The 14,422-nt window shown below is 37.6% G+C and overlaps 1 protein-coding gene across 3 annotated transcripts in view; it reads right to left on the bottom strand.

Annotated features, from left to right (window-relative positions):
- SNRK (SNF related kinase) overlaps window positions 1-14,422 on the bottom strand; it is a 66,222-nt gene that overhangs the window by 38,037 nt on the left and 13,763 nt on the right. Inside the window, exons 2-4 of one of the 3 annotated variants that reach the window (XM_012519948.4) lie at window positions 11,932-12,031; window positions 8,963-9,085; window positions 8,394-8,867 (exon numbers count right to left, since the gene is read on the bottom strand). In XM_012519948.4, the coding sequence (XP_012375402.1) occupies window positions 8,394-8,867; window positions 8,963-9,032 (544 nt within the window). In that variant the 5' untranslated portion in view covers window positions 9,033-9,085; window positions 11,932-12,031. Of the gene's footprint in view, window positions 1-8,393; window positions 9,086-11,931; window positions 12,032-14,422 lie in introns of all 3 variants that reach the window. The other 2 variants (XM_012519947.3, XM_004479270.5) reach the window with 2 other exon arrangements.

Here is a 14,422-nt window from a genome sequence, read left to right as displayed (position 1 = left end):
GGAGACCAGGCAAGACGTGTTGCCTGGGGCAGAGCACTGGTAGCGACAGAACTTTCTTATTCGCATTAGAATGGAGATTCCTGTAGCCCAGGCATCAGCCCAAACAAGGGCTAAGTGCGGGAGGGGTCAGACAGGCCCTGCACTTTGGCCTGGAGCTAGTCTCCCAACTCATTCCACGGATAAGCCTTGCAGGAAAGTGCATAGGCAGGTCCATCTGCAAAGACCGGGCGAGCTTTTGGTTTTCTGTTGTTCTTTTTTCCCTTCTTCCTTCCTCTTTTTTGGTTACCTCCTGGTATTCAAAAAAACCCTGTCATAACACTAGCTGGATAAGGAACAGCCATCTCAGATCTAAATTCCAGCGACAACACATTAAAATTCCAAAATGTCCAGGATTCAACAAAAGGTTACAAAACACAGAAAGAAACAGGAAGTGACTGCACAAAAGAGAAGACTAAAGCATCAGAAACCATCATTGAGAAGGGCCAGACCTTGGGCATTCCAGACAAGACTTAAAACAGTCCTAAATATGGACAAAGGACTAATTTTGGACAAAGGACTAAAGGAAATCAGGAAAACGATAGATGAACACAAAGAGAGTATCAACAGAGAGGTGGAAATTATGAAAAGGAATGAAATACATCTGAAGACCACAATAACAGATACTTAAAAATCCCTAGAGGGATCCACCAGCAGACTGGAGCTGAGAGAGGAAACAACAGGAGAACCTGAAGACAAGTGAACTCATCCAGCCTGAGGAACAGAAGAATAAAGAAAAGTGAATGGAGCCTGGGGAAACTGTGGGACACCATCAGGCCTGCCAAAATAGATACTGCGGGTGTCCCAGGGGGAAAAAGAGAGAAAGGGACAGAGAGAATATTCAAAGAAATAATGGCTGAAAAATTATAAATTTAACAAAAGACATGAATATACACATCCAAGATGCTAAACAAACTCCAAACAGGATAAACCCAGAGACCCACTTCACTGCATACTATAATCAAACTGCTGATTGCCAAAGACAGAATTCTAGAGAGAAGCAACATGTTCTTCTTGTTTCAACTCAATGTTTAAATGCTGATTTCTCATGGAGAAACCATGGCAAGAAGACAGTGGGATAGCATTTAAAGTGCTGAAAGCCAAAAAATGCCACCCAAGAATTCTATATCTGGCAAAACTGTCTTTCACAATGAGAGAGAGATTAAGACATTCCCATGTAAGTGAGGGAGTTTGCCACCACTAGACCAGCCCTAGAAGAGATGCTAAAACAGGTCTACAAATTGAAAGGAAAGGACAACATGAAGAATAAAGACCTCGGGTGAAGGTACACCATGATTAAATATAAATGATAATACTATTATATTTTGGGTTTGTAACTCCACTTTTTACTTTCTGCAGGCTTTAAAAGGCAATATCATAAAATGTAATGATCAATCAGTGATTCTGGACTCAATGTATACACATGCAATTTTTGACAAAAACTACATAAAGATGGGGGGATGGAAGGGCATAGAAACACAGTTTGTGTAAATCATTGAAGTTACGTTGGTATCAAAGCAAACAAGACTGTTAGATCTAGGATGTTCAATTTAGGCCCTATGGCAACTATAAAAATAAAATACCAAAGAATATGCAAGCCCAGAGGGACGGAAATTAGAGTAGAGGCTGCCAAGATGAGGGGTAGGGGGAATGGGGAGTTCATTCATAATGGGTATCGGGTTTCTGTCTGGGAGGTGGGAAGGCTTTAGTAATGGAAGGTGGTGGTGGACCACAATAATGTGACTGTGATTAATCTCACTGCATTTACTGAGATCATGCCTGGGAGTGGCTGAGATAGGAAAGTTTATGCTATATATATGTGAAAGAAAGGAAAGAGGGAAGAAAGGAAGGAAGGAAGGAGGAAGAAAGAAACTAAAGAGACAACTAATTAAATGAAATTCATGATCCTGGTTGGACCTAACAAGGGAGAGAAGGCTCAAAGGGACATTGTTGGGATATGTGAAAAAATTGGAATATAGATTGTGAGCTTTAGGTCAATGTTAAGTTTCCTGAACTTAGTAACTTAAAGTGTTACATAAGTGAAAATCCTTGTTCTTAGGAAATGGACATGGCAATATTGTGTTCAAGGAACATGATATAAATAACCTACATTCAAGTGTTCAGAAAATGAGTTATATAAATAGAGGGGTAGACAGAACAATGTGGCAAATATGGCAAAACTTTAAAATTGGTGGATCTAGGTATCAGTTGAGGGGTGGGTGGGTAGGGGTATGTTGGAGTTCTCTGTAGGGAGTTTGTATTATTTTAATAACTGTCCTGTAAGTTTTAAAGTTAAAAATAAAAAGTTTCTTTAAAGTCAGTTGAGCATATTTATATGGGTCTATTTCTGAGTTCTCTATTCTGTTCCATTCATACCAATAATAAACTGTTGATGACTATCACTTTATAGCAAGTCTTGGACTTGAGCAGTGATTCTACTTCTATTTTTCAAAACTGTTTTTTAGCTATTCCCAATCCTTAGCTTTCCCATAAAAGTTTTAGAATAATGTTGTCTACAGCTACAAAAAACTTGGAAGGAATTTTGATAGATCTTGCATTATTAAATCTACAGATCAATTTGGGGAAAATTGGTATCTTTTACTATGTTGTCTTCCAATTGATGATGTATCTCTCCATTTACTTTGGTCCTTAAATCCACATTTTATAATTTTCAGCATATAGATCCTTTATGTGTTTTGTCAGGAGCTTACCTAAGTACTACATTTTCTGTAGTGTTACTGTGAGTGGTATTGTGTTTTTAATTTCGGTTTCCACACATACACTGTCAGTATTTATAAATGCAATTGGTTTTCGCATGTTCATCTTGTTACCTGTCACCTTGCTGTGTTTACTTATTAGTTCTAAGTCTTTTTCTGTAGATTCCCTGAGATTTTCTATATAGACATCCACATTGTCTGCAAATAGGGACAGTTTTCTTTCTTCCTTCCTTCCCTTTCAACCTGTATGGCTTTCAGAACTAAGCTGATTAAGAGCCTTGTTACTGATATTGGGGGGAGAGCATTCAGTCTTAAAGCATTAAGTAGGATGTTAGCTGTAGGTTTTTTGTAGATGCTCTTTATCAAGGTGAGGAAGTTCCTCTGAGTTCCTCGTTTAGCGAGCGCAGGCAAAGAATCGTATTTTAATGCAGGGCAAAATGCAGATTTATGAAGAAAAGAAGATCTATTTTTTGCATACCAATGTGCCTGAGGATATTCTCAAGATTGTAAATCATCTCCATTAAAAGCTGAACCACAATTTTGATAAATATTATTGTAGAGTGTACATGTCTTATGTTTATATCTCCAATAGCTACACACTCTGACTTGAAATCAAAACCTTTGCATGATGCCATGTTTTAAGTAATTTAGCTTTCACTGGTATCTACTGCTAAACCAGTAATAATAAATTAACGTAGAGACTGAATATTTCATCTTTGAAAGAATTTGTCTATGAACAAGGAAGCATCTTACAGATCTGTAACAATCTAGGAAGTCTCCAAATCTCAAGTGAGATGATAAAGTTCTCAATACCAAATTTAACTCATTTAAATTTGAAAATAAACTTAAAAATTTTAGTGAAGTAATAAAGTCATAAACAATGCCAGGGTTTTATAATTACTGAAAAGTTGTAAATCGGTGATCTAAGACACAGTTTCCCCATTTTAGAGTTTCTATAATGAAGAAATTTTTAAAGCATAGTTTAATTTTGCTTTTTAAAGCACAGTGCTTTAATGTTGCTTGGGGAAAAAAATTATTTACCCGGAAACTCCCTTGGAGCCCCACTTCAAGCAGGCCACCCCAGCCAGCAGGCAGCCTGGTCTCTCCAGAGCAAAGGCATGAAGCCAGCCGTCAGGTACAGCCGTCAGGTATCCTCCCACCTGCTCCGCCCAGCGCATTCTTCCACTGGGTAAACTACTGGAACAAGCAAAAATGAGCACTCCAACGTGTGTGCTACTGCACTGCAGTCTACTACGGGAATTTCAAGGACTGTGATAAATTCCAGGATTTTTTCATTAAAAAAAAAATCCACAAACATTTGTTTCCTTTCCTTCTAACTCAAGAAAGTCAACTTAATACACATTTTTGAAAGCCCACCAATGTGGATGACCTAACAGTTCACTGAGTATGACCGAGCCAGTCCTTCTCTCCCAAATCCTAGCTATGATAAACTGGGTAGATGGCAGGTTGAACCAGATCCAACAACCACTGGGAGGATTATGTGGAGCTCCCTTCTAGATAACAGAGATTGGAAGGAACTGCACCAAGACAACCATCAAAAGAATTAACTGAGACCATCTCTTCCCACCCCACAATCCTAAATTAGCACCAAGCATGCCCGAGTAGACACTTGTTCTCGGCTGAAGGATTAATTATGGGCATTAGGGGCAGAGAGAGAAGGATGGTGCCCAAAGGGTCAACTGACCCTCAAGACCAAACATCTGAAAATCCCACCTGGCCGCATACCCTGCTCTTCTCCCACATCCACTGGTGGCTGGCTACAATACTCAAACACCATATTCACAAACAAGCTATGTGGGAATCTCAAAAACACACAACTATGTGGGAATCTCAAAAACACACAACTAACAATCCCCAAGATCTACAGAAAAATAAACACCCTAAGAGAGGAACCAAGTTTATCAAAAAGAATACCCAAGGAAACTGATTTAATGAGGCACTCGCAGAAGGGTTAAAATGTGAGAAAACAAAAAACAAGCCTCTCTTATCAATGAAATGTAATCAAACAGAATACAAAATTAGTTTCACATCATACCTCTCAGTGGCAACTTTGGAAGCAAGACGATGACAGAAAAATATCTTCAAAGTTGGGAGGAAAATTATTTTGAATACATATTTTGATACCCAGCCAAGTTAACATTCAAATGTGAGGATGATTTTAGACAGAGAAGGGTTTGGAGAATTTTTCACAAATCTCTGAAAGAATTACAAACGAAATAAAAAGAATCCAAATGAAGGTTAGGGAGGCCAAGAAATTAGGTGTAAGTATTTATTGTAAAATAAAATAAAAGCAAACCAACAACCAATAACTTAGAAGTAAAAGCAAGCTACAGTTCTTGTTTGCAGGGAAGGGGGAGTATTATTAACAACACTCAACTCTACATATTAAAGGTGGACACCAATATAAAGAGAAACAGACTATCTTCTAAACCACTGACAAGGAAGGGCAAAGAAAACCTGAATAGTCTAACAAAACACAGGAAAAGTTTATAAAGAAATAAGTAATTAAGGCAAATGAAAAAATTAGCACAAATCCAAACATTTTGGTAATAGTATGAATGGGTTAAATTCACCTATTAAGACAGACTCTTATAAGCAAAATACAGCTACACATTGTTTAAAAGAAAAATGACAAAACAGAATTCTAGGCAATGAGCATTTAAATGGGTACCAGTTCATATTGGTGAAAGGCAAAATAAATTATGAACTTTCATACACCTATCATAGCTTGAAAATAATACACATAAAGCAAAAATTGACTAAAATACAAAATTCACAAATCAGAGTGGGAGACTAGCATAATTTTCTCAGAAAATGACATCTCAGAATAAAAACATACAAGGACACAAAAGAACAACTGCATAATTAATATGCATAATTATGTATAAACTCTTTGTATGCAACAAAAATACAAATGTTTTAATCACGCAGGGAATAGCCACCAAAGATTACCACGTACAGGCCTCAAAGAAAATCTAAAATAATTTCTCAAAGCTGAAACCAACCAGCATTGTTTATTGATTACATTGTACTAAAATTAGAAATTAAAATAAGATAGCCAAAAGGAAAAATAAATCTATACACTTTGAGTTTTATTTTCAATAACACCTTTCTAAATAAGTTTTGGGTTAAACAAGAAACAAAGCAGTAAAGATAAATTTTAGCAATGAACAACAGTAACTGCAGAGTGAACCCCCCTAGCATATCATGAGAGATTGTGGGAGAGGGCAACACACAGCTTTACACGCATTTATTAGAAATCAGGATAATAAGTAAAACAAACTTTTGGTTCAAGACACCAAAAAGAAAAAAAGGCAAAAATAATTAAAAAGATTTTTTTTTTTAATTGAAAAGGAAAAACTACCTCAAAGACCCTAGAAAGAATTAATAAAGATGACAGGAAAAATGATGACTTAGAAAACAAAAAGTGCAGGTGGTAAGTAAAATAAAAAACTTGATTTTTTGAAACGAAAAAAATAGAAAAATTCTCACACTAACTCTCAAAGTTGATTATCAGTGTACTACAGAACATGTGTTCATAAAATTGAGCCAAAATTGTTTCAGCACTTTCTAGCAATTTAATAGAATGAAAGATTGTAATCACTGTCCACAGTTATTGTGCTAAATATTTGTGAAAAACCACTGACTGATTTGGCCCTATAAACTCCAAGTATATTAACAAAAAGACACCTATCTATTGTTTAAAAAACAATTCTATATTTATTTTATACACAAAATGAATTGGAATAAATACAAATAAAATGAACTTCAACCAATCCTACTGCACCTATACAAGGTAACTGTTTTTCAGATGGGTGTGCATTCTTCCAGACAAATTTCTTTTCCGTAACTTTTTAAGTATTATGCAGTATTAAAAACATACAAAAAGGTACAACAACAAGAAGACAATTACAAAGAGCACCTACTGTACCCACCACCCAACTTAATCAACATCACCAGGACAGCTGTCCCTCAGCAGTACCTACCTTGATCTCATGTGCCTTTCATATGCAGGCATTCCCTGAACAATATATAATATTGTTGCGTATGCTTTAAACTTTTACATTTATGGTATCCTACTATTCATACTCTTAATCAACTTATTTTTTCCCTTTAAACATTACATTTGTGAAATTCAGCCATACTGACATACATAGTTCAAGTTCATTCATTCTCACTAACAGAGAGAATTCCTTAATATGAATACAGAACAATTTATTCTCCTGCTGATGAACAGCCAACAATGCTGCTCAAAACATCTTAACTTTATGTTCTCTAAACAGTATGAGTTCCTGATGTCCTTTAATCTTGCCAACACATGGTTTTGTCTGACTTTACTTTTTGCTAATGAGAAGAGTATGAAACAGCTATCTTGCCATTTTCATTTGCCTTTCCCTGGTTACCAATGAACTTGAACACCCTTTCACATTTAGACACTTGTGTTTCTTCTTCTGTAAATTCCTGGCTTCATTTTCTGATTAAAGCTACTCCATTAATCAAAAATCTCTGGTTCACATATTTTAAAGAAACATTTCACTGAAGCCTGGTTATCTGTGCAGTGGACAGAAACCGCCACTAGCTTTCTTTTCTAGAATACAGTAGTCCAATGTTAAAAGCAGTGTCAAGGTATACAGAGCATGCAGCCTAAGGTCAGCACTCTGCAAGCTGAAGTGCGCCTGTGTCATTAATCATCTATAATCTGCATTTTCAAATGGAAGGCTCATCAAGTGAATGCAATATTAGGGAATACTGTTCTAAGATTAAGCTAAATATTAAAAAGCTGGCTGCTCCCTCCAATGAAAAATCTGTAAAAATTAAAAACAAATTCATTCACGGCTTTCAGGACAGATATAATCCCAAGTGGACAAAGCTGACACAAATCTCCACCACAAGTATATTAATTCATGGCAAAGTGAGAGCACACAAATGTGTTGAAAATGGAGGGTGAGTGTAGGCTGGGAATGCCAGGGCCACTATTTCAGGATCTGCCATGTAGCAGCAAGTCTGTGCATCCGTTTCCTATTCTATACAGTGAGATTAATAGTAACAACCACAAAGGTTGCTGTGGAAAATAAACACGATAATATGGGACTACTATGCCCCTATTTGATTTAATTCTACTTTACTCATGAAATAAATGAAGCAGAGATAAGTTAAGTACTTTATTCAAGGTCACAGTTAATAAACTAGTCCACCATCCAAATTCTTCACACTGCACTGCAACTGGCACAGTACCTCTCCAATACGGGTCTCAAAAGACTGTTAAAGGGAACACCCAGGGAGATGACTAGGGCCCCTACTGGAAGAAGTGAATTAGTTCTGATCAGAAAAGTACTTGGACCTTAAAAAATTACATTGTGCAGGTAAGAGGTTACCTTTAATATAGGAGCCTATTCAATTTCCTTTGTGGAGACAAAGATACTTTAGACATTTGCCATCTAAAGACTAAAACTGCCAACATTAGGGACACGGTGGCATTCATGAAACCCAATTTGTTAATTAAGACATTTTTATAAGAAATTCTCTTGGAAATTATTTTTAGATAAACAACTGAGTTGATCAATTAAGCTTCAGCTGGTAGAATTCAAGTGGACAAATAATGGGCAGAAAGTTACCTACCTACTGCAGGTGCATCATACTCATCACCAAGCAGAATTTCTGGAGCAGAATATGCAAGAGATCCACAGCTTGTGGTGAGCTTCTTCCCTGGCTGAAACTTGTTGCTGAAACCAAAGTCTGTCAACTTTACAAGACCTTGTTTTTCAAAGAAGACCACGTTCTCTGGTTTTAAGTCTCTGTGAACTACATGGAGTTTATGGCAATAAGATATAGCATGAACTATCTGAGCAAAGTACTTCTTGGCCAAGTCTTCATTAAGGCCCTCCTCATGCTTCATTATGTAATCAAACATATCTCCTCCATCTCCCAGTTCTAGAATAAGATATAGTTTGGTCTGGGTGTCAATAACTTCGTAAAGGCGTACGATGTTAGGATGCTGCACTAGTTTCATACATCTCACTTCCTGGAAAAGATGACCAGTGGCTAGAGTGTCCAGTTTTGTCTTGTCAATAACTTTTACTGCCACCTTTTCACCTGTAAAGACATGCCTAGCAAGTTTAACCACTGCAAAATGACCTCGACCCAAGGTTTTATCCAGATCATATAATCCAGCAATCTTTCCATCATACCCTCTCTTGAATCCTGCCATGCTGGTCCAACAGAAGAGTTATTTAGACTGCATGAAATGGATCTTCTCATATAAGACTATCTGGTGAAAATAAGGAATTCATTTTCAATGTCGCCATGGACATCTACAAAATAAGAGAAACAAAATTAAGTTTCTGTAACTTTTCGTTTTACAGTGCATAGTAAATATCTTCATCTTGTTCTTTCATTCTGTTTGAGGAAAAGCTTAGAAGTAAATAAATTAAGCCATAAAATGAATCAGGAGCATTTATAAAAACCTATTCCTATATTGAGGGTTTGCTATGAAGGCTGAGAATTTTAAATGCCACCTGAAATTCTGCAAACTGAAAATAAACCCAGTTTCATTGAAAGCAATTTTTGTTGATGTCAGAAATAAGAAAACTGACAAGTTTAATAACCTATGTTTAAAAAATAAACATCTTCCAAAAGTAATTTCAACCTGTAGGATTAAAAAACAAGAAAAGATTTTGATAGAAAGAGGGGTGGAGGAATAAACAATTGGATAGAAACCCAACAACTTTTTCCTGTTAGCCCAAGATTAACACTATTTCCTATAAGCAAAAATAAAATCCCTTAAGTGAAGCCGTCTCTAACTTTCCTCTGTATCTCCAAGTGCCCTGGAACACCTCCATCCCATGTAGTCTGAAGAGTATGTGGGTGCACCATCTCCATGCTGAGACTAGGTTTCTGAGGACCTTCGACTCTATTCTAAGGTTCTTTTTTGGTCTTCTACCCGCCACAAAACCTAGAGCACAGGTTTACATATAGAAGGTTCTCAGAACTGTTGTTAAATTGTCAAATGCAGATTCTTCCAAAATCTTCCAAGGCAACTCTTTTTGCATCACTAGTGCCTAGAACAATATCAAACACACAGTAGGTGCTTGATAAATATTTGCTGACTGAATGGTAACTCATTCTTGTACATATTGCTTATGCCTGTTTTTGAGAACCCATCACAACCTGCTTATATTTTAAGAGTAAACAAGTGTGCATTCTTAAAGACTATTTAATTTCAAAAATACTCAAAATCAATGTAAAAATTATACAAATTAAGATGTTATTTCAAATCTCACAGACTGAACTACTATTATTCTGAACAAAAGTTAATAAAATTGAGCAACAAATTCCAATGAGGAATACAGCAACCTCCCAAGATCAGCTCTATTTCCTATTAATCTATACCCATCTTTCCCTTGAGTCCTTCTCTAACATAGTTTCATATCTTTAGTTAACATTTTATTAAGAGCACTCCTTATATTATTTATTCCATTTAGATCCCAACAGACCAATAAACTAAAATTATACATCCAATAAGGTAGGTTTTTATTTATTTTTGAAGTACTAACATTAAATTCCTTTAAATTTCCATTTTATTTAAACGAACAGAAGAAAAGCTAACATTTACTGAAAACCTGCTATACAGCTGTATTTGTGCAAAATGCATCTAACTGGATTGTTGCACCAGACTGACAGTCCTGAGAAGTTATGTTAGTAGTAGTCCTATTTTCATAGCCAACAAAAGAAACTCCGTTTTAGGTATAAGTAACTTATATTAAGTGTTAAAGCAAGATTAAAACCTAATATTTAATTCAAAACCACAATCTTTATAAGCATTTTGGCTGCTCTAAACAAAGTTACATTTAGGAGAATATCTTAAGAATTACAAAAGAGGCACAAGGTAATTTATGTGTCTGAGGTCACCTCAAAAAATACATAAACTTAAGTTAATGTTAGTATGTTTACTAATATGCTCTTTGTATCTTAGAAATTATTATAATAATAAATATAAATACCCTTCACTGAATGAGTAATCCATGCCAGTCAGGTACCAAATGCTTTACATCATCATCTTCATTCAATCCTTAAAAGGCCCTCAGAAAGAGGGATTATTTACTCCATTTTGAGACACAGAAATATTAAGTAACTTGGCCTAAGCCATAGGGCCAGTGTTTAACAGAGCTGGGATTCAAACCCAAGTCTGTCCAACACCAAAATCTGTGCTTCTAACCACTATGCTATACCATTTCTGCAAATTTCAGAACTAAGACTAAATTATTAATCCTGTCTCTATTAAAGGTTTTTAAATTAGAAACTAGTATAATGTTCTAGTATTAGAGAAAAAGTCACTTTCTTTTATCTTGTTTATTAGTCCTGTCATCTGAATTAATAATTTTAATGATATGATTAACAGAGAAATCCAAACTGAAAGAAAGACCTTGCTGAATTTCGTCAGCAGTTCCCCAAAAGAATCAAAAATAAAAACCACAACCCAACTCTGAGTGGCAGGAAACTACTTTCAAAACAGGCTTCTTCAGGCCACCCGCCCCCAGGTCGTATCATCTTTGTTCCTTTCAAGGACCACCTAAGTTTAGTTTTGTTCTGGAAAGTGATATATAAATCAGATTTCTGTAAACAAATCAGAGTGGTTGTTGCTGTTTTTAACTAAAACTGTTTTATCACAAAGTAATAACTGAATATACAAATGGGAAAAACAAAATATTTTTTCTAAGGCTCTCGGACAACCAGAGACAATCACTGTTAACACGATGATGTTTCTCTCAGCCCTGTGCCAACAAAAGAGGCAAAATAGAATGACTCTTAACCTACTGGGAGCTCCTGGGGAGACTCTAATAGGGTCTCCTCATAACGAAAGTATGCTGCAGTAAAAAGATTAATCACTTACACTATCAAAGAATTTACTCTCTGTTTAAGTATCCCTTTTCAGAGTCTATGAAACGTGAGAACAGCACATTTTGATTAACTGAAGGCTAGGAAGAGAGAAAAATCCTTGTTTTTGAGCATCTTTTTAAATTCTAGCCCACTGTCTAGTCCTATTATCAATGCATTTTGAGTTAGGGTAGAAAATATTGGTTTTTTTTAAATCTCTAAGTATATTTACTGCCCACAAGTTATTCTAAACATCAATGCCCAATGTCAAGATGTGGCTTACAAAAAAGTAAGGGTGAATTTGTAGCAGCTCCAAGACATACCCTGCAAACTGCAAACTGAATAATCCGTGTTATCGCTGTTTTGTTAGTTGCTTCTCTCTCCTAAAAGAAAATAAAGAAAAAAGATTTTAGTTAGTTTAGTACTATTTAAGTTTGCTTAAAGTCAAAATATATACCTTCATGGCTGGATGTAGACGAAAGTATAAAAATGGCCAAATCTGCCTTTAGTGGCCCAGTCGCCCCTGCTGTTTTCTTCCTTCTATGAATTCTATAATCCCTTATAGGAGCCTTTTTCAAAGTCAGGAAGACTATTCTAATGACCGACTCGGGGCAGAAGGGGGAGGAAATAATGCTAACAGTCCCCTCACCGCGTCCTAGATGCCTCCGGGGTGCAGTTTTCACTGTGTCCCCACCAGGAGCCCGAAAGGGGGGGACAATGAGAAAGTGGCCAAGCCAATCCTGCTCAGCCTGGCTTTGAAGCTCACCCCAAGTTCAGTAAGCCCGAGGGGATCATGAAACACCCACTGCCACAGCCAAGGAGGGCAACTCACTGCCGCCAAGGAGGGCAACTCACTGCCACCCAGCAGGCAGGCGGAAGGCAATTCCACCGCTAGCATCAGGGAACACACACAGCGTCTTCGCTCCGAGGCTCTCCATCTGAGGCTACAGGATAAACTTAGAGAACCAGAGCAGACCACCCCTGCCCAAATCATGGCCCAGGGAGGAGTACTGACTTGCAGGTCTTCCCATAGCACTGAACTGTCACACAAATAATCGTAACCATTCAAGGTCAACAAAATGTAAACGACACACTAAAGATGAGTCATGTCAGGTGATCATCAAGCCCAAGCTCAGATAAGCTTGGGGGAACGGGAGTGCAAAGAAGTGGGGGCAAGTGGATAGGAAAAGGGAAGGAGGACAGGGCCTGTGGACATGAAAGCAAGTCTACTGCTGGAAGGGAGGGAAGGAGGAGGGAGACAGCTCTGGGCACACGGCCATGGGCACAGGCCCGTCTCCTAGAAACGAGCCCTGGGGTGCCCTCTGGTCCGGCAGCTCCTCCACTGCTGGGCCTGCTCCCCTCTCCCGGCCAGCCTGCTCCCCCTCAGTCCCGGGACAGGTCCAGCAGTTTAGCACATGACTAGTGGCAGACAGCTGGGTGCAAATCCCAGCTCTAGCCAATCACTACCATGGGGCCTCAGGGAGCTCGGCCGCTTAGTGGAAGCGCGGGCAGCGTGCTGAGGACAGGCCCGGCCGGAGCGCAGGCACAGGCACTAGCTACCACCACCCATCCTACTAAGGGCGGCCTACCGCCCCGGTGGCAGCAGGGGAATTGATGACCAAGCTGGTGTCGCCTCCACTTCCATGAAAACTCTGATGTGCAGTTTCCTAAAATGTATCAATTTAAAACTGAGCACTGGAAGAGCGTCAGATAAAGAAATTAATGTCTCTAAGCTGGGCATCAAACGTCTGATGATTTTTCAATAAAACACTCCACAAAGTCTAAGTATTTGCTTTTAAAATGACAGTAAGGTGATCTTCTACCAAATTTACACTTTCATAAAGGACTTAATGTTCCTTTACAATTTTTTCCCAAGAGTAACAGACTTACAGAAAACTTAAAAATCACAGAATAGAAAGTAAAAAGAATAAAAGGCATCCATAGTCCTACCACCGAAGAGCAACCCTATTGACATTTTGGAGGTCTTTCTGTAAATGCTTACGCACAGCTTCTTCTCTATTTTACGTGACAAAGGTATGACCATTCTATACCTAATTTTATATCCTGCTTTTCTTACTTAACAATTTCCTTGTTTTAGTATTTTTGTTTTTTATGTATTTATGAAGAAAATATCTGTTTAGTGTAGGAAAAAAAGACAATTAGAATATATAGATGAGAAAGGTAATTTTAAAAAATCATCATCACACTCTCTCTGATAACTGGTTATCATTTTGGTACACAGCCTTCTAAAATCAATTTTTATGTATGATATATACTGAGACATATTTTTTACAAAATAGGATAATACGCACACATACACACACAGCTTTGTAACCATTTTAAAAATATTTCTCTCCAAAAGTTAATATACTGCTGAAAGAGGCCATCCTAAACCAAACTTCTTTTTTAGCATATGCTCACACTTGCACACGACTAGGCTGGACCTAATGACACAAGCCAACTCGCCAGGAGTGTTGATAAGATGGGAATTCGTATTGGGAAACAAGTGCTGGTATGTGCTATGAGAATATACCGATGCTCTCAGCTCAGAGAGCAGAAGCAACAGAAGTGGGTGGGTGTGGCTGGAGAGGAGGAAGGAAGCGTGGGTGGCCCTACACACATTTTGCAAGCTGATGAAAACAGTCGTAGAAGCAGCCTCTGTCAAACTCACTGTCAATTTGGAATTCACCGCTATTCTTATCAAAGCCACTTTTAGCTTCTCATTGACATCACCGCCACTGCAGTCTGGTCCGTATCTGTATACCAAACAAGTC

This window comes from Dasypus novemcinctus, chromosome 26 (assembly GCF_030445035.2).
Source record: "Dasypus novemcinctus isolate mDasNov1 chromosome 26, mDasNov1.1.hap2, whole genome shotgun sequence".
In the NCBI taxonomy this organism is placed as follows: domain Eukaryota; kingdom Metazoa; phylum Chordata; class Mammalia; order Cingulata; family Dasypodidae; genus Dasypus; species Dasypus novemcinctus.
The sequence above is the reverse complement of the archived record's forward strand: the minus strand, read 5'-3'. Positions and strand labels throughout refer to the sequence as shown.